Source organism: Festucalex cinctus, chromosome 12, assembly GCF_051991245.1.
Source record: "Festucalex cinctus isolate MCC-2025b chromosome 12, RoL_Fcin_1.0, whole genome shotgun sequence".
NCBI lineage: Eukaryota > Metazoa > Chordata > Actinopteri > Syngnathiformes > Syngnathidae > Festucalex > Festucalex cinctus.
In genome coordinates this window covers 13,040,344-13,058,247 of record NC_135422.1, presented here as the reverse complement: position 1 = coordinate 13,058,247, position 17,904 = coordinate 13,040,344, and the positions used below count along the sequence as shown (strand labels likewise).

At 41.3% G+C, this 17,904-nt stretch overlaps 1 protein-coding gene and 1 non-coding gene across 6 annotated transcripts in view; both read right to left on the bottom strand.

Moving 5' to 3' along the window:
• Positions 1-17,433, bottom strand: part of pcnt (pericentrin) — a 48,756-nt gene extending 31,323 nt beyond the window's left edge. For 4 of the 5 annotated variants that reach the window (XM_077539960.1, XM_077539965.1, XM_077539961.1 and 1 more), the window contains exons 1-26: positions 17,249-17,433; positions 13,856-14,029; positions 12,203-12,316; positions 11,488-11,637; positions 10,388-11,211; positions 9,047-9,364; positions 7,787-8,135; positions 7,203-7,598; positions 6,833-7,051; positions 6,580-6,675; positions 6,036-6,179; positions 5,658-5,859; positions 5,497-5,564; positions 5,139-5,415; positions 4,717-4,817; positions 3,840-3,951; positions 3,511-3,637; positions 3,033-3,152; positions 2,883-2,961; positions 2,657-2,740; positions 2,450-2,561; positions 2,090-2,130; positions 1,884-2,015; positions 1,636-1,822; positions 1,426-1,558; positions 61-514 (exon numbers count right to left, since the gene is read on the bottom strand). In XM_077539960.1, coding sequence (XP_077396086.1) covers positions 61-514; positions 1,426-1,558; positions 1,636-1,822; positions 1,884-2,015; positions 2,090-2,130; positions 2,450-2,561; positions 2,657-2,740; positions 2,883-2,961; positions 3,033-3,152; positions 3,511-3,637; positions 3,840-3,951; positions 4,717-4,817; positions 5,139-5,415; positions 5,497-5,564; positions 5,658-5,859; positions 6,036-6,179; positions 6,580-6,675; positions 6,833-7,051; positions 7,203-7,598; positions 7,787-8,135; positions 9,047-9,364; positions 10,388-11,211; positions 11,488-11,637; positions 12,203-12,316; positions 13,856-14,029; positions 17,249-17,296 — 5,061 coding nt within the window. In that variant the 5' untranslated portion in view covers positions 17,297-17,433. The remainder of the gene's footprint in view (positions 1-60; positions 515-1,425; positions 1,559-1,635; positions 1,823-1,883; positions 2,016-2,089; positions 2,131-2,449; positions 2,562-2,656; positions 2,741-2,882; positions 2,962-3,032; positions 3,153-3,510; positions 3,638-3,839; positions 3,952-4,716; positions 4,818-5,138; positions 5,416-5,496; positions 5,565-5,657; positions 5,860-6,035; positions 6,180-6,579; positions 6,676-6,832; positions 7,052-7,202; positions 7,599-7,786; positions 8,136-9,046; positions 9,365-10,387; positions 11,212-11,487; positions 11,638-12,202; positions 12,317-13,855; positions 14,030-17,248) is intronic. The other variant, XM_077539963.1, reaches the window with a different exon arrangement.
• Positions 17,434-17,822: 389 nt separating this feature from the next.
• Positions 17,823-17,895, bottom strand: trnak-uuu (transfer RNA lysine (anticodon UUU)). The gene has a single exon. It is a non-coding gene; the product is annotated as a tRNA-Lys (tRNA).
• Positions 17,896-17,904: the final 9 nt, after the last annotated feature.

Below are 17,904 nucleotides of genomic sequence, written 5' to 3'. Positions count from 1 at the left end.
TAAGAAAAGCATTCACGGATTTTGATGAGAATTTGAGGTTCTATAAACGTGTGCTCTTACGTGCACTTCCTTCAGGTACGTGGCTTCCAAGGTATCCATATTACTGAGCATCCTCTTTTCGATTTCATCCGTCTCTTCCTGGTGTTTCCGAGCCAGCTCCGTTTCTTGAGCCTCCAGCTGGGCCTGACTGGTTTCTTGAAACAAGGCCTCCAGGGCTTCCAGGTCCTCCTTGCGCTTGGAATTGAGGGCCACTTCCAAGGCAACAAGCTGGGCTTTGTGCTCCGACTGCAGCCGGGCAGTCACAGCCGCAATCTGGTCCCCGTGCCTGGCACAGAGAGAGTCCAGTTGCTCTTTGTGTTCGGCGTTGATAGACTCTATCTCTTTGGAGTGTTTGTCCGCGAGGACCGCTCGCGCTTGCTCCATCTCCGTGTGATAGTTATTCCGCAGCTCCACCAGAGAGATTTCATTCTTCTGCGCCAAACACTGCTCTAACACAGCCTTTTCTTCGTCAAATCTGAAGAAAGAAAACAAAATGAGTAATAATGTACACCACATTGCCTTACGCTTTTGCAAAGCAGTATTACTGAAACACTGGAAATAAATAAATGACATAAAAGATAGAGAATTACGAGAAAAAAAGTCAAGTCTAAGATGTAAATAATAGTGCTATCAAAGTTAAACCGTTAACTAATTAATCCCCCCAGAAAATATTGCGTTAATCATGTATTAACGCAGATTAATCACACTATTAATTTTGACCAGAGATGATCCTTTAAGCGATTAATCACGGCTCATCAAAATTCTAAGATGTGATTAATCTGATTAAAAAATAAATCATCATTTGACAGCGCTAGTAAATCAATTTTATGAGTGGAGAAAAAAAAAAAAACTCCCATTATTTTTCAATAAAGTTAATGTACTAATTAAGACAAAACTTATAAGACAGCATTTTTTTTTTTTTTTTTTTTTTTTTTAAGTTATATGCAGAAAGTCAATTTTTCAAGCGCTAAAGTGTCAAAAAAGCTGGAGCAAGGGGAAAAAAAATATATACAAAAATAGAAGAAAAAAAATTGTTGAAAAAAAAAAAGGCTAAAATATTTTCTTTGTATTTTTTATTTTTGTGCAATAGGCTTTGCAGTACAGGACTTGTCCAGTTTGTGCTTACCTTCTGCTCATAAAATGCAAAATGTGTTTTTAAAGTTTGGAAAATCCTTAACTTTTAGCTCGCAGCCTCCTATGTGACAAATTATATCATGAGTGCGGTGCTATAAACACACCATAAAAGACAAACAGACCACAATTTTATTTTTTATGCCATTGGCCAAAAATCAGCAAGCAATGTCATCCCATTCTAATTAACGACGTTCGACGTCACTGCATCAATTACATGATTTATTTCAACACCGTTATCGAGACATCTCTCACCGGTCTTGCGCTTGTTTCAGCCGTTCCTCAGCCTGCTGCTGGAGTAGAACCGTGAGCTCCTTAATTTCCTTTGCCGTGCTGCTCTTCTCACGTTGTAGCTCCACATCGTGCTTAGCTTTAAGAGTCTGGGGGCCTACAACACAAGCAGCGGCGTTACAAACTACATGTCGGTCAACTCGCTGTTAATAATGTGGGTAATCTTACACTCACTCTTCAGGGACTTTTCTTTCTCCTCTGAGAGAGCTTTTTGCAAGCATGCCTTCTTCTCTTCCACCTGAGTCTTAAATGCAGCCAGCTCAGCTTCGTGCTCGTCTCTCATCCTCTTCATTTCCGCCTGGCCTTGTTGCGTCAGAGCTTCCTTCAAGCTGGCACGCTCTTTGTCAAACTCCCTTTTCAGCTGCAACAGACATTGCAATTTAGTGTCCATATGAGGTAACGACTGAGAACTGTTCCCATACCTTTTCGGTAGTCTGCTGAAGCTCCGCGTTGTGTTTATTCACATCAGCCAGTGTGTCCTCCAAGGTGTGGATGAGGGTCAAGCTGGTGTGTAGCTCCTCGGCGCAACACCATAACCGCAGTTCAACCTCGACCTGATCCGGTGAGCACATTGTGTCAAACAGCAGCCAATTTCACAATTTAAATGTATTTAGCTTTATCCCCTCACCTCGACTTGTCTCGCCACCTCCATGTGGATACGAGTGATCTCTGCAACAGATGAGTTCCGGGTGAATTCGTTTACAATAAAACTCCACATATTTTGGACTTCGGCAATTGCTCAATTATTATTATAATTTTTTTTAACCTCCGTTATTCACTAAAAAGCTCCACTGTTTTGTTTTTTTTAATAAATCAGGCCAAAGCAATATTATTACTTTGGCGACACGGTGGAATCTTTGCGTAGTCAGGTTTTGTCAGACAAAAATAAATGAATTATTCACCTTGACAAACTCAAATTAATCGATGAACTTGATTGATCATTCAGGCCCAGCAAATGGTACACAAATATTTGGATATAGTAAAGCACCTTGTAAGTGACGGTCAGAAAGTTTGGCTCTGAGCTGCTCTAGCTCCAGGGAATGGCGAGACTTCATCTCCTGCAGTTCGTTGTAGTAATGGTCTGCGAGATCTGAACGCACCTAACCGAACACGCAGAGCGGGAAAAGAAAATAATCAGATTTTCATTTAAAAACAAGTCAAGAGTACTGTATGTAATGGAATAAATGTGTCTTACCTGGTGCAGTTCTTCCTTAAATGATGATTGTAGGTCACTGAGCTCCCTTTTAGGTTTGTCCTCCATTTGAGTGTCAAGCACTTCCTGGATATGACAAAATATTGAGACATCACACATTTTCCATGTATTCAAGCACTCAAGTCAGTTTTAAAGCTCTGACAGCACTTTAGTTAGTTAGTTATTAGTTTTGTTGCACTTTAGAGCAAGTTTGGCAAAAGTGGTTCACCTTTGGTTTGTCCACTTTCAGGCTGGTGTCGCATTGCAAGTCACCTATCTCCTCTTCAGCCGGATCTTGCGAGACGAAACTGAAGCGAATGGGTGACAAACTTTTTAGTGGAGGTCCTGAGGATGTTAGTGAGGCGGTTTGCTGTCGTACCTATGGTCGGTGGTTTTAAGCACCGACTCCTCCAAAGCACGTTCCACCAGTTTTAGCTGGAGCAGAGCAATTTCCTCTCGGTAGCCATCCTCAGATACTCGTAGCCGCTTCTCAAAGTACCTGGAGGGGTGGAGGGTAACAGTCAATTTTGTAACCAGTGATTTCCAACAACCACAATTAAATTATCCAATTATGCGAATACTTCTGTTTGTGTGTGAGACTTTTGGCTTAGTTACACTTAAAAAAACAAGATCATTTCATTCTATTCTCTTTATTATGTTGAAAAAGAGACATACTGTAATTTAGTCTGCTGGAATGAATTGAAGGCATTTATTTCCTTGAAATTATTACATTTTAAATACTGTATGTGTTGTTTTGGCACAATAAAAGTTGACAAAGCCTTTAGTAACCACAATGACATGATCAGTTTCCATTTCAATATAACACAAAAAGGCATCACTGCAGTGTTCAGAAATACCTCCTCAGGCTTTCCAGCTCAGCCTCGTTCTGTTCTTTGATTTCACGCTTTTGTTCGTTAAATTCGACTTTGAGCCGCTCAATGTCATCCACGCGGGACGAACGAGCCAGCAGCTGCTCCTTCAGCTCTGAGATGACAAAATTAAAGAGTTACATTTGGCTGGTGTCTGGAGCGAAACATTTGCAGGCTTTCCCTTCTGCTGTGATGTCACATTTCATTACTGAGTAGAAACGGCCCATACAAAAAATGCTACCTAATGTTCTAAGTTGTTAAATCAATACATATGAGGAAAAGGTTGTCGGATGTCAGGTTGTATTCATAAATCTCACCTCCTAGCTCTTGATGACTGGCTCTCATGCTCTCCAGCTGAGTCCACAACTGACCTACTTCCTGCTGTGAGCTCTTCTTCAACAGATCTTTCTCCTCCTGCAGCCGCAACACCTGCTTGACAGAGCCAAAGCAATTTAGGATGACTTTTAATTGTGGTCAGCCTATTGGAAAACCTGTGCAAGAATCATTTTGTCTAACATGCTATATTATGTTTAACATCTTGGGCAAAGTAGAAGTGCTCATTAAAAAAAGATTAAGACATATCAGTGGGGAATATTTGGTTGAATTAGTCCTTTTGTGTTAATACAAAAAGTACTTAAAATGGAAGCCAACCCTAAACTTTTCTTGACAATATTATGTTATGTGAACTCACTAGTCTAAAACGTTACATTTGTGGAATATGAGTTATCAAGCAAAATCTATCCGTTTTATCCATCTCAGGGGAAGCCATTTTGCCACTTGCTGTCGAATGAAATGACATCAATGTTGCTCAGGGCTCAGGCCAGAACACCATTTCTAGACGAGTGGGGCTGCATACAACATATTGTCGGAAAAAAAATGGGTTTGACTTCCCTTTTAAGTTTAGCTCAAGGGGAGAGAGAAAAAAAAAAGAGCAAAAACAAAAGTATTGTGTCTAATAATTTTGTTCAGAGTAAATAGTGGCGGCAAACCCTTCCTTTCATCATTCGTAACGTGGTGAATAACTTTAGGGTGGGCGAGGAATCGACTTCAGACCAAACCAATTTCAAGCAGATTGGAGTGAGAAAATCCCACGCCAGAGGATAATTGCTCAGGATAATCTGACTTTGATTGGAAGAAAGGGAAAATGCTCAAACTTGGCCTGACTGTCAGTACGGTCCACCCCCATTAAGTCACCTCTTCCCGCAGCTGTCGCTGCTTCTCCTCTAGTTGGCGCACTTGCTGCTCTCTCTCCTGAAGCAGCACATTGTGGCTGGAAATTAACTCCTCCAGTGAACCTGAATGACATTTCGAAGGGGAGTGGGGGATATTTCAAACATCCAGAATGTATTCACAATGCTTCACTATTTCAACATTTTATTACGTTACAAGTTACAACCTTAATCCAAAATTGAATAGGTTTGTTTTTCCCCTCAAAATTCTACACAAAACACAACTTAGGTGATTTCAATTTTTAAAATGGGGGAAAAAAATACATATTTGTTAACTGTTTGAAATAAGTCTGCAACATAACAAAAAGTGGAAAGGCGAACTGTGGAGACTTTCCAGACGCAAAGTACAGCTTTGTTGGGGTTTGTAATGAAACGCATGGAACTTACAGGCAGCAGCGTTCCTGTCAGCACATGATTGCTTCAGTTCCTCTTCAAGTTTCTGCCTTTGCTCCTGACTGGTAAGCTCTAAGCTCCCCAGGCATGTTTTTGACTCTTGCAGCTCCGTCCGAGTATGGGACAAAGACTCCTTTATTTCAATTAAAGCTTGGCTGGTTTGTGCGAGGGAGGCCTGTGTTTTGTCGAGTTCTGTCTGGGTGCTAGCAAGGCTTTCCTGGAGCATCAACTGGGTCCTTTCAGCTTCGGTTGCCCACTCTGACCTTAGAACCTGTAAAAAGGACAGAAAATGAAATTACCCAAATGCATAAATATTAAAACACATTAATTTAAGTATTTTGGAAAGACTGACGTTTATCTCTTTGGTCTGCTTCTCCTCCAAGGTCCCTTTCTCGTCAGCAAACTTCTGATTTAGCTCGTCTGAACATACACACAAGCAAACAATTTTGAAACAATCGCTAAAAAAAAAAAAAAAAAAAAAAGAATTGAAACCCTCCACACTCAGTCACTCACCTATGTCACGTTGATGCAACTCACGCAGTCGGTTTTGCTGTGCCTCATTCTGCTCTCTAATGCGGTCCAATTCCAACTGGTGCTGATCCCGCAGGGATGCATGAAACTTTGCAAGAGCGGTCTCCTGGGAGACCTCAAGCTGGGACATGTGGAGGTTTGTCAGGCTCAGGCGCAAAGCTTCCAGCTCACGGCTCTTCTGAGCCTTTGGGGGAGAAGAGAACAATGAGGTCCCGACCAACACTTGTCTCATGCAGATTTGGTCAAATAATAATGTTAAAAAAAAAAGAAAAAACAAAAAAACAAAACAAAAAAAAAAAAGGTCTCAATAAGGTAAAGTAAGGTTTAGTTTAGAGGTTTTTTGTTGTTTTTTTTTTTTACATGTGCCTGCTCCATTTCAACTTGGTGTGCTGCCTCCAGACTCTCTGTCACCTCCATGGAGACTTGCGTCTTCAGCCTACTGAGCTCCTCATCGTGTTTCTCTTTCAGCTCAAACACCGCCCGCTCATGCTCGCGTTCCGTCACCTGCACGGGGAAAACATTTAAGAAAAACAGCAAACTCTTAAAAATTATAACTACAAATAGAGCTGTGGATTACTGGTGTACTGATACTGCCATAATAGCAGTGAGGACGTGACAATGATTGTGTCCAAGAGCCAATACTTAGACTTGTGAGCCAAGTCATTCATAGATGAGGAAAATTATAAATGAATAAAAAGTTTCAATTTGATTCTAAATGTAACAGGTTAGTCTTCATATCATTCTAATAATTATTATTTTAAATTCTACTATTAATTTATTCAAGTATAATTACTTAAGCAAATATTTAATCAAATAAAACAAATGTATCAATCAATGACTATATAGCACCTTTCATACATTAAAATGCAACTCAAGGTGCTGAACATTAAATAATCTTGAATACCTGTTTAATGAGGCTAATCTGACGCTTCTGTTCACGCTCCATTTCTGCTTTTTGCGCTAGCAGCTCAGTTTCCATGCGGTTGTTCAAATCTGACATCTACACATTTATGCAAGAGGAAGACAAAAAAAAAAAAAAAAGCACACATTACAGAGTGCATATATTTAAACATCACAAACCAGGAAAAATGTCCTTAATATATTAAACCAACAATGAGATCATGCAGTTATACAATATGAGCAGATAATGGTCCCACCTCTCGTTGATGTTGATCCAGGAGGTCTGCTATCTCTTTCTGGTGGGACACTTGGAGCCTCTGCGTAGCCTCCTCCACAGCCAAGACCTGCCTCTCCATCAAGGTCTTCACCTCATCTTCCCGCTCCTTCCTGATTTCCTCCAGAATTTCCCTCACATCTTGAACTTCTTTGTCCTTCTCCCGTCTCTCATCCTCCCATTTCTCTCTCTCTTCAGCCAACTGTAGGAAGAAAAAAAAAAAACATGCTGAAGCTCAGTTCACCTGACGTAAAAATGGCATCTGCCATCAACACATGCTACAAATAATGAAATGCCCCCTGTGAATTGTTCCATTATGTGCCGAATAACATTTTCTACCTAGTGTGTCTCACCTCTGCATCCTTGGCTTGTAGCAAGTTCTCAAACTGTTCAAGTTCCTCTTTGAGCGCCTGTTCCATCTTCTTCATCTGTTCACCCATTTCCTCTTCTTTGCGCCAGTATCTGTCTTTCTCCTGCTTTGCCAGAGCTTGGGCCTCCTCCAGGTTGACAATCTCAGTTTCCAGTCCAATACTATGCTTCTCAGTACTTTGCAAACTGTTATGCTTCTTCTCCAGTTCTATCTGAAGATGTTCTACTTCCCTTTGGACGTCTAGTAGCTGAGCACGAGTGCTTTGGAGCTCCTCCATCGCTCGGCCCATCACCACAGTCCTTTCATCCAGCAGGGCCCTTGTGGTTTGATACTGTCTTTTTGTCTCTTCTAGTTCCAGCATGAGTTCATTATAATTTGCCTTGGATTGGAGGGGGGGGGGGGGGGGGGATAGATAGAAAGAAAGAGATATTTTAGTCTCAAAATGGGGAAACTTGCATTTTTTAGGACCATTGGTGGATATATATGAAAACATTTCAGTAGTCTGACATTTCATGTGTGTGTATGAGGTGATCTTGAATTATATTTCTGGTGTTTTTAGCAGCGCACCTGCAGTGTTTGCAGACAGTTGTCAGCATGTAAAGCACCATCCGCAGTCTGCTTAATCTCCTGTAGAGACACTTCCAGCATCTCCTGCTGGTTTAGATGTGGCAGGAATGGCGTCCCGTTCTCCTCATTTAGCTCCCCAGACACTTTATCCTCCTCCACTGAAGGGATCAGAGGGGAATTTTCAGCTGAGAATTCCACAGTCTTTTCCTCCAATAAGGCAGCCGGTTTGTTCGTAAGGCCATCTTGTTCGAGACTTTTCAAGTTTATCTCCTCTGCGCATCTCCTCATCTCCTTCTCCTCTTCGAGCTGCCTGAGGGCATCCATGAGCTCGTCTGTAACTTGAGCCCACCTGGACAAATATGGCACAAAAGAGCTGTGAGCTTGATCCAAATGAAAGATGTGGGGGAGGAAGTCAACATTTGTAAGAGTCTTAAATTTTAACCTTCAAGTTTCAAGCACATATAAATTCTCAAAGAACAATACATGTTCATTTAATCTTACATGTGGTTAGGTACATTTTTTAATTTAACTTTATGTGCAATACATTTCAGGGCCCGACATTTCTAATGGCCCTATGACCCTGGGCAGGAATGGCACTGTGTTGTTGTAACAAATGACCGGGCTTCATTCCTCCATTCTGCAAGTTCTCCAATATTAGTGGTTGCCATGTCAAATGTTGGTGGAAAACCATGATTGTACGTACTCTGTAAAACTGACTAATTAAAATAATAATAATAATAATAATAGGCACGGTGTTCGAGTGGTTAGCACAGTTCTGAGGACTCCGGTTCAAGTCCAGGCTCCGGCCTTCCTGGGTGGAGTTTGCATGTTCTCCCCGTGCCAGCGTGGGTCTTCTCCGGGTACTCCGGTCTCCTCCCACATTCCAAAGACATGCACGGCAGGTTAATTGGGCGCTCCGAATTGCCCCTAGGTGTGCTTGTGGTTGTTCGTCTCTGTGTGCCCTGCGATTGGCTGGCAACCAGTCCAGGGTGTCCCCCGCCTACTGCCCAAAGCCAGCTGAGATAGGCGCCAGCACCCCCCGCGACCCTTGTGAGGATTAAGCGGTCAAGAAAATGGATAGATGGATGATAATAATAATAACAATAACAATAACAATAACAATAACAATAATAATAATAATAATAATAAAAGTTAAAACATAAGTTTTAGCCAGTGATGTCCCATGTCTGAAAATTTGCAACTTTAGTCTAACCTTGTGTCAAGTTTCTCACCTCTGCAAAATTGAGTTTTCCATCTTACCTGTTTCTAGCCTCTTCCAGCTCTTCAGTAGTCTTGCAGACTTCCTCTCGCAACACATCTAACTCGAGGTCCTTCATAGACAGCTCTTGACGCAGCTCCCCACACTGCTGATTCAGCAGCTCTTTGGCAAGAAGCTGCTCGGAAATTTTGTTTGTCCCCAACGGTTCACAAATGGAGTCGTTGAGCCCCAGCACATTTGAACCATCAGACCCACGAATTCCGGGGGAGTTGTTGTAGGCATCCGAGTTCTCTTTGGGTGGACAGTTGGAGATGGACAGCAGAGATTGACTGCAGAAAATGTCACTGTTCAGCTCAAAGCTGGAAGGAGAGGGGAAAAGGGCAATTACGGCACTGGTGTCAAACACAAGGATACAAGCCAGCTCTTACTTGCAATGTCATTTTATGTGGCCTACAAAAAGCTGGTCATTAATGGGAAAAAAAATCAATAAAAATAAACAAAAATAGAAGGAATGTGATTTTTTTTTTGGGGGGGGGGGGGGGGGGGGGGGTATGTACTGATTTAAAGTGTCTAAATATGTTCAGTGCTTAAGAAGTGCAGTGCAAATTACTTATAAAGTCATGAAACATTAAACTGAAGAGATTTAGCCCACAGATTTCTTTGCATTCCTGATTAAATCTGACTTAAGGTTTATTAATTTCTGTAAATCAGGACACACTTATTTGGTAGAATTTTGTTAAATTTTGTTAGCTTAAAAGATTGCAAGTCAAAGAGATTCACCGTGCCGGACAAAAAAATTAATACTTCTTACTCAAGTAAATATATACAGTCAACTGTTCTCGATATTAATTCATTGTTCAATTGCCTTTAGCGCAAGTCTAACCTATAAGACTTGAAATCACTACATTGAGAACACAAAGGGAAGAAAAAAAAAAAGTGACATTTAGATTATTTTTCAAAGTCATTTAGCACTACATGTACAAATGCAACTTCCAGCAGCATTTAAATAGTGCCGCCGCCTTTACATGAGCTGGAGCTTAATTTAACTACCGGGATGTAAAATTGTCCAAAAATGGATAAATTAACATTTTTTTGAGAGTTGAGTCAAGAATGAAACTCATTTCAACAAAATTGTGTGATTCAATTCAGTAGAGAACAAGGAATTTAAAAAAAAAAAATCAGTTTCAATGGCCATGTTAAAGCCATAAGGAACAACTTGATGTATTGTAAATAGTATATTGATATACTGTAAGTAAAGACCTGAGTTTTAGAAAAACTCCTCAGCCTCTGCAAATTTCGCATGGCTAAAATTGTTTTAAAAAAATGACAGAACCCAGGGGGTTAAAAACATGACAGAACAAAAGTAGGAGGAGTGATCAAACCTTTGGTCTGACGAGATGTCCAGCTGACTGCAAGGCCCGACGTCAGCCATTGAAGATTGTGCAAAGTAGCGCTCCATCAGAAGGTCCCCAGATAATGATACATTCATGCTGTCCTGGACTGGTCCCGATTCAATACTACCTTTGTCGGCACTGGTGATCTCATCAAAAGTAAAACCAGCTTTAGCTTGATTCTGGAGGTTCTTGGAAGCTTTCAGTCCCTTGGCTTCTTCCGCGCTCTCATCCAACAGCCGATTGACCCTCTCCAGCTCTTCTTTGTGCTCCTCTTTCAACCTCCTCACAGCCTCCTCCTGTCTTAGTCGCTCATCCTCAAAGTTTTGGAGACGGTGGGTGAACGCGGCCTCCTCCTCGCGCCATCTCTTCTGTGACTCTTCTTCCTCCTGAAGCCTCTTCCTCAGTTGAATTAACTCTCCATTGAGTACCTCCTTCTCCTCTAGGCAGCGACTCCGGACTTGGCTCAGCTGGGTCTGCAGGTCCTTTTTTTCAATCTCCATTAACAAAAGCACATGTTGGTGGTTCTCCTTCTCTTTTTCCAGTTCAGAACACAGGCGCAGGCAGTTTTCCTTCTCCTCTTGTAGCATCGCCCTCAGCTCGGACAGAACGGTGTCCGTCTCGGTCTCGCTGTCGGTGCTGAAGCCTTCTGCGCTGGTTCGGGAGCCAAGGCCAGCGCTCCCTGACCGCTCTGTCGACGCATCTTCCATGCTGAGGTCGTCATTTTGGGAATTGTGCCGCCGCTGCTGCTGCTTAGCCACATCACAGACATCTGCTCCTGGCTGATTTTTAAGGCGTTGAAAGTCCACATTTGTCTGCGTCACAGAATATTCAATACACAGATTCAAGTTTAGCTTACAGATCCAAATTGAGTTCCAATGGTACTTTGAGTTATGAGTGCCTCAACTTAGGGGTTTTCAGATTTGACAATATTTTGCTTTATGTATTGAGCTCCATCTTGGCCGCCAGGTTAGGTGGGGGAGATTTCCTGTCTTGTCAGGTGTGGTGTTTATTAAAATGGAGCCCACAATTGAAGAAAATATGCATATCCCAGGGAACTCCTTTTGGCAGCAATTGTGCATCGAGTATACCTGTTGGAGCTGTTTCTGTAGCGCCTGGAATTCGCCGACGAGGGCCTGCATTTCCAGCTGAACCGCGTCTCGACTCGCTTGGGCATCCTGCAGGTTGGAGCTAAGCTTGACGATGATCTCATTACGCTTCTCCACGGCCTGCTTCAACTGCTGCAAGGGTGAACAAAATCTGTTGAGCTTTTTGACTATGTTTATTTAAGTGAGATTAATTCCAAGAACAGGAGTAGAATTACTTTTCTTTGATGAAAAGAAACGAGATTGGTGGAAGGCGATCATGGAGTCAATCGTGCTGAACAGTTACAAAGACAAGATGCCCATTTTATATTGTAAACAGTGATTTGTCAATGTGTAAACTTTTGCTTGACGCAATGTTTGCGCTTCCCAGCCAGAGGCTGCTTTCCTCACTTGTGTATTTACATGAGGTAAGATCATGAGAGCTGGATGTGGTTGCAGTGTTTGACAACAGACATATACCAGCAGTCATGCACTTCGAGAGCTCATTTTATAATTTATAAAATTTACATTCAGTACACATTTTTGGAAGTAAAAAAATAGCAGGACTTCCCATTTTTCCATTTCGTTGTTTTATATTTATGTCCACAGTCTTTTTTCATCCAAATGTTTACTCCAATTATGACTTTAATACTATGTCATTGTGGGTTAGTTTCAGACTAGGGCACATTTAGAGTAGACAAACAAAATTTATGATGCGTACCTGCAACTGTTCTTGACTGGTGAGCGCAACCAGCTCCTCATCCCTCAGTTCACCGAAGAGGGAAATGCTCGTATCCGTGCTGAGCTCATCCTTGTGTCGTTCAACCTCCACATTCTTTATGTAGAGAGGCAAATATGTTAAACAAGTTTAGTGATTGCTTTGCACATTTTCTAGGAAAAATCTCTTTTTCCATGCACCCTTGATCATTGTGTTATTAAAAAAAAAAAAAAAAAGGGCTGTAAATGTCAGTTAATCCAGGCCAGGTTGCCATGACAACACGGCTCGCAGGCAACATGATGGTTAGTGACCCATTTCTGTAATGTATGTTTGTAGAGTGGAGTGAAGGGTTACGAGGTTACTCGTTAAAAAGCAAGCAATGAGGATGCAAATCACGCTGACACATTGCGCATGACAAGACGTTTGAGCCGTCATGGCACTGTCCACCACAAAGGCAAATTGGAAGAATAGAATAGATAGAGAGAGATAAAAAAATAAATAAATGAATACATTTAAAAAATAAAAATAAAAATATGTACGTACAGTGAGGAAGAAGACATTACATGAAAAGCCAGTCTGTAAAGTGACTTGTAAGAAGCTGTTGTCACCAATTTTTTTTTTGTCTTATCTCCTCCAGCAGGCTGTTTCCAAAGTCATCTTTCGTTTTTAAAGCTTCAACTTTGAAGCATACTGAAGCCTCTCACTTGATAATCTGAAGCTGGGGGCTGCATCATAAAGAGCTTCAAAGTTCACTTTAGTAGCGCAAAGCCAGACACGTGCTTTAAAATTACAGCGTCTTCTGGGCGTATGAGTTTTGTGATCATTTTTCACCTTGCGTCTCGAGCACCAACCTGACTTACAAGTGAACTTCAGTGTCACTAGATTGTGGCAACTAACTTCACAACTTCTGGCAACTGACAGTTGACGTGGTTAACTCGCAGTGAGTCTGTGGTGTTTCATGCTTGCATTTTTTCTAACAGGTATATTGCCCAATATATATTTTTATAACCAAATTAAACAAAAGTGAGTACATTGAATTAAAGCATGCAATCTCAGAAAAAAAGGGTCGAGCAAGCAAAACTGTTAAATTTTTGACATTTTCTCTTATCACGTTATTACTCGGGCCTAATCAATATGGACATTTGACTATTACTGATAATTTGTCATTTTGTATGTTTAAATGTTTGTCTTGTGTTATAGTGTGTTAATAGAGCAAAGATTGGGGGGAAAATTGTCCAATTTTATGCTGATCTTAAAAGAGCGAATATCGGCTGATAAAATTGGCTGGAAATTGGTTGGATTAATCATCCAGGCTATTGCTGTATGTTTTCATTAAAAACAATAATGAAGTGCAGCGTTTCTTCAAAATAAATAAATAAATCATATTAAATAAGTATGTTGCACAAAAAGGTTTTGTTTCAGGGGGGTGCAACAAATGAATCGCATCAATAGAGAATTTCAATAGGGAAAGTTGATTTGCGACAAGTGCTACAAGTTACGATAGTGGTCACACAGTACGAATTTAAGTCAAAAACAATTTACCCGCTGTAAGAAACTAGCTGAAAGTCAATGTAGGGATGCTAAAACGTGGCTTTTATGATGTCGTCTGAGCGACTTGGTGAAAAGATGCTGCAGCTGGAGGGGCGTGCACAGTACCTCGTGTATGGAGTTCTCATCCGGCTCTTTGTGATTTGGCGGCAGGGGCAGAGCTATGTGGGAATCTTGCGTCGCACCGTCATCCTGCGCGACAGCCGGGCCCGTCCTCTTCTGCGCCTTTTTCGCCGCCCCCGCACCGCTGCTTTTCGCCCGCTTCTGTCGGAAGCTAGCAAGCTGCGCAGGAAGGACAGCGAGAGGTAGACGGACACGTACGTCAGCACCGCCGAGCACCACCACACCAGCAGCATGACGAACTTTTTTTCTTTTTTTCAAATGTTCAGACAATCACCGTGGAAGAAAAAGTGAAGTCAAAAAGTATGCACCGTTGATCACTGCCATTCTGGTGAATCAATGCGGTACAATAAAAAGTAGAAGGAATCCCAAGCCTAAGCTTAGAAGAGGCCAAGTATGCAAATCAGAGCTTGTTCATTTTCAAACATATACAATCCACTTCATGATGCTTCTCCTCCTTTGCTTTCTCTCTCTGCCTGTGTCTCGCGCTCTCATTTTTAAGCAGCTTAAATCAGACTAGAGTCGTTCACATTGTAATAGAGACACTCGTGAAGCCCCTCCATCGACACGTGACCACCATTTTTGTAGATGCTGGTGACAGATACTCCTGACACTCCTTCGCCTCTCATAATGTGAGCATTGCACGGAGCCGAGAGACGCACAAATTCTGAATAAGGGATGGTATGAGTCTAGACGGAGGAACAAGGGGCGGAGCATCGAGAGTATTCATACGGAGAGGGGGAGACAAAGCAGTGTGCGTGTGTGTGCGCGCATCTGAGCCTTCAATTCGATTCAAGATGACATGGCCTTGGGAGAGCTACTTGTTGCTCTACGCGAGGAGTCGCACGGATTCACACGTTGTGCATGCGCTACTACTGCATTTATCCCTCGTGCAATAAAACAGGGCTGTAGCCGGTTAACCATTTGGAAAAATAATCTAGTGGTGGTCCCCCCCACCATCAATATTACGATTCTGATTTAATATGCAAATCTTTTTTCAAGGTTCCCTTCCTGTGTATTATTACTTTTTTTTTTTTTTTTTTAACAAACACAATAAACACATTGCCCTGAGATTGACAGGCAACCAGTCCAGGGTATACCCCGCCTACTGCCCAAGGCCAGCTGAGATAGGCTCCAGCAACCCCGCGACCCTTGTGAGGAATAAATAAGCAGTCAAGAAAATGGATGGATGGACAATAAACACATAACATACACTGCCTCTGCTTGAAAACAGATAATTCCCGTCCGTGACTGGCACATTAGAAGCGCCGTGCCTAGCCTAAGGCAACCAGCATGTGACTAAACAGCGGTAAAAGAAAAATGTTAAGCAGAACACTGCAATTTTATCATCCACAAAACCACTGCCTGAGATGAGATTACACCGAGAACACTTTGCACACATGAATGTATTTTTTGAGCCACCAAAACAGCACCAAATTACCAAAGCACCGCCATTCATGAGACCACACCTCCTTGCACAAGCACGGCAGTGGAATGTTTGAGCAGAGAAAGACAGAATACCCTGATTGACCACCCACAAGAATCTTGACTCCAAAACAATAAATAACACAAATCATCTCCGTCCTGACTCTTCACTTACCGACTGCTTCCGTGGCATGTTCGATGACTTCTGTATAGAGAATATCAGGGATGCAAGATGAAATATGGAATTTAATGCAGCATGGAGCTGTTAGAATCAGTCTGACCCAGTGTTGTTAATCACCATACAAAAATTCTGAATCCGAATCTTCTTTATTTGACAGTGTGTTACCAGCTGAAGAAATTATGGGATGTTTATGTTTTAAAATGACTTAAATGGTTTGCTTGTGCAGCAACTTTTTTTTTCCATACAAATACGACATATAAGCTGTGATATTACTATGTGTCCTGGATTCATCTTGCTTGAATCAGACGCTGTGGCATTAGAACTAATTCCATTTATGACGTTCAACTTTTCGTAACTGCACAACTACAGTCGCTGGAATACTTAGTTTTGAGCACAATAATTCTTTCTCTAACTCTGCTTCAACATCGCGTGTTTATGTGTATGTGAATGTGTGTTTGTCAGTCCTGAATCACAGAGCAGTGAGAAAGATGACTGACAGCGGAGAGAATGAAGCAATGCAACTGAATTTTGATGATGCATGTTAAAAAAAACAAAAAACAAAAAACAAAAACAAAACAAAACAAAAAAAGACAAATGACAATTTATCGAATCTGGAAAAAACTATTGCATTGTTGTGTCCATTTTATTTTTCGAACGATAAGTCAATCTTTTTTTTAGTGTGTAGCTCGACAGTAGACAAACTATTGGCTGTTGGAAGACTAGTTCCATGTTTAAATTGATAAGTAAATGGATTAGCAGCCATGAATCTCACCTGTAGTTTATACTGTAGTCTGTTAGTGTTAACCTATTGCCTATTATAGCGTTATTTTGCCATTAACCTTGCGAGAGAGAACAATGCCATATGTTGCCACATTGACTGTGAATGCTGCTGTCGTGATGGTGTTGGATTAGATGATTTACGGCAGGCCAAAAATTCCTTGTTCCAGGGATCAACCCAACTTGTCATATGCCACCTAGAATCACCTGTCAATTACTTGAAAACCTTTTTTGAATTCAGTTAATTATTTATTTTTGAGAAGTGAGCTTTACAATGATCACAAAGTGTCAATTTGTGTGCACAAATCTTTATTTTATAATTAAATTAATTATCTTTTTTTTTTTATTATAAGTTTATATTTCCAAATACTTCAAGAGAAACCACATAAATACAAATAGATTTCCAAAATGTAATAAATCAGACAATGATGGCATAGCAGTTTGTTTGTTTGTTTTTTGTTTTGTTTTTTACAGAAATGCTTTGCACTGGTTTGGGGGTACTTGGTTGGAAAAATATTTCACAGGGGGTACGTCACTGAAACAAGGTTGAGAACCAGAACCACTGCCCTCGAAGACTTGTGACCAAATACAGTCGTTACACCAATTTATTTATCTACATTCCCTGTTAATACATTAAACAAAGTGACCTTTTTCTTTATTTAAAATGTGCAACAATAGTGTTCCCTTTGATGGTAACAACTTGGTTCCTGAATGCAAAACAACTGCGCGGATTTGAAAACTTCACCCAATCCAACGTCTCCACAACTGGACGAAACTAGCCCACGTTTTAAGCGCGCCAAACCAGTTTAGGTCGCAATTTTATTACTGCCTCTCACAAGTGACCATGGAAAGGGGAAAATCTAATAGTGAACAATTGGCAAAGTGGTGTAAATTGAGTATAGCCCAGATTTGAGCGACATAAATCCTTGACAAAAGAGTTGGCTAACGTGCTAGCATCACAGCATTAGCGTGCGCGCACTGCTAGCCAAGCCACTAACCTTAGCTCTTCCAGCCTCTAGTTTCCTCTGGCGTTCATCTTCGTCCATCTCCTGGTTAAGACGTAAACATTAAAATGCAGGGCAAGCGTCCCGAAATAACTGGAAAGTACAACTTTTATTTCTCCCGTACATAAGTTAACATTTAGAAATCTTCAAGCTTTCTTGAGACACAAAACTGCCAAACACTATTCAATATGGCCGCCAAATGAATTCGTGTTTTCAGAACGAAAGAGCCAATCAAAATCGTCGCGTTCCGAGTTTTCGGCCAATGGGATTGTGAATACATTTGGTACCAACAGAAAAGAAACCGCCCTCTCGTGGGTTCACCTCTCTAATGTCGAAATTTGATGACCAATCAAATCGTGGCGTGGTGTTGCAAAGCTTGCCCCGAGAGCCAATCAGGACAGGACAATGAAATACCACGACAGCGTGGCCAATTTAGCAAAGGTGGAAATGCATGCAATCGTTTTGAGTACTCAACTCAACGTAAACCATTGACTGAACTCGAATGAGAAATTAACTATTACGTTTAGGTCTATACTGAATTTAACCAAAGGGAGAAAAAAAAAAACTTCGCCCGAACAGGGACTTGAACCCTGGACCCTCAGATTAAAAGTCTGATGCTCTACCGACTGAGCTATCCGGGCCCTTACTAC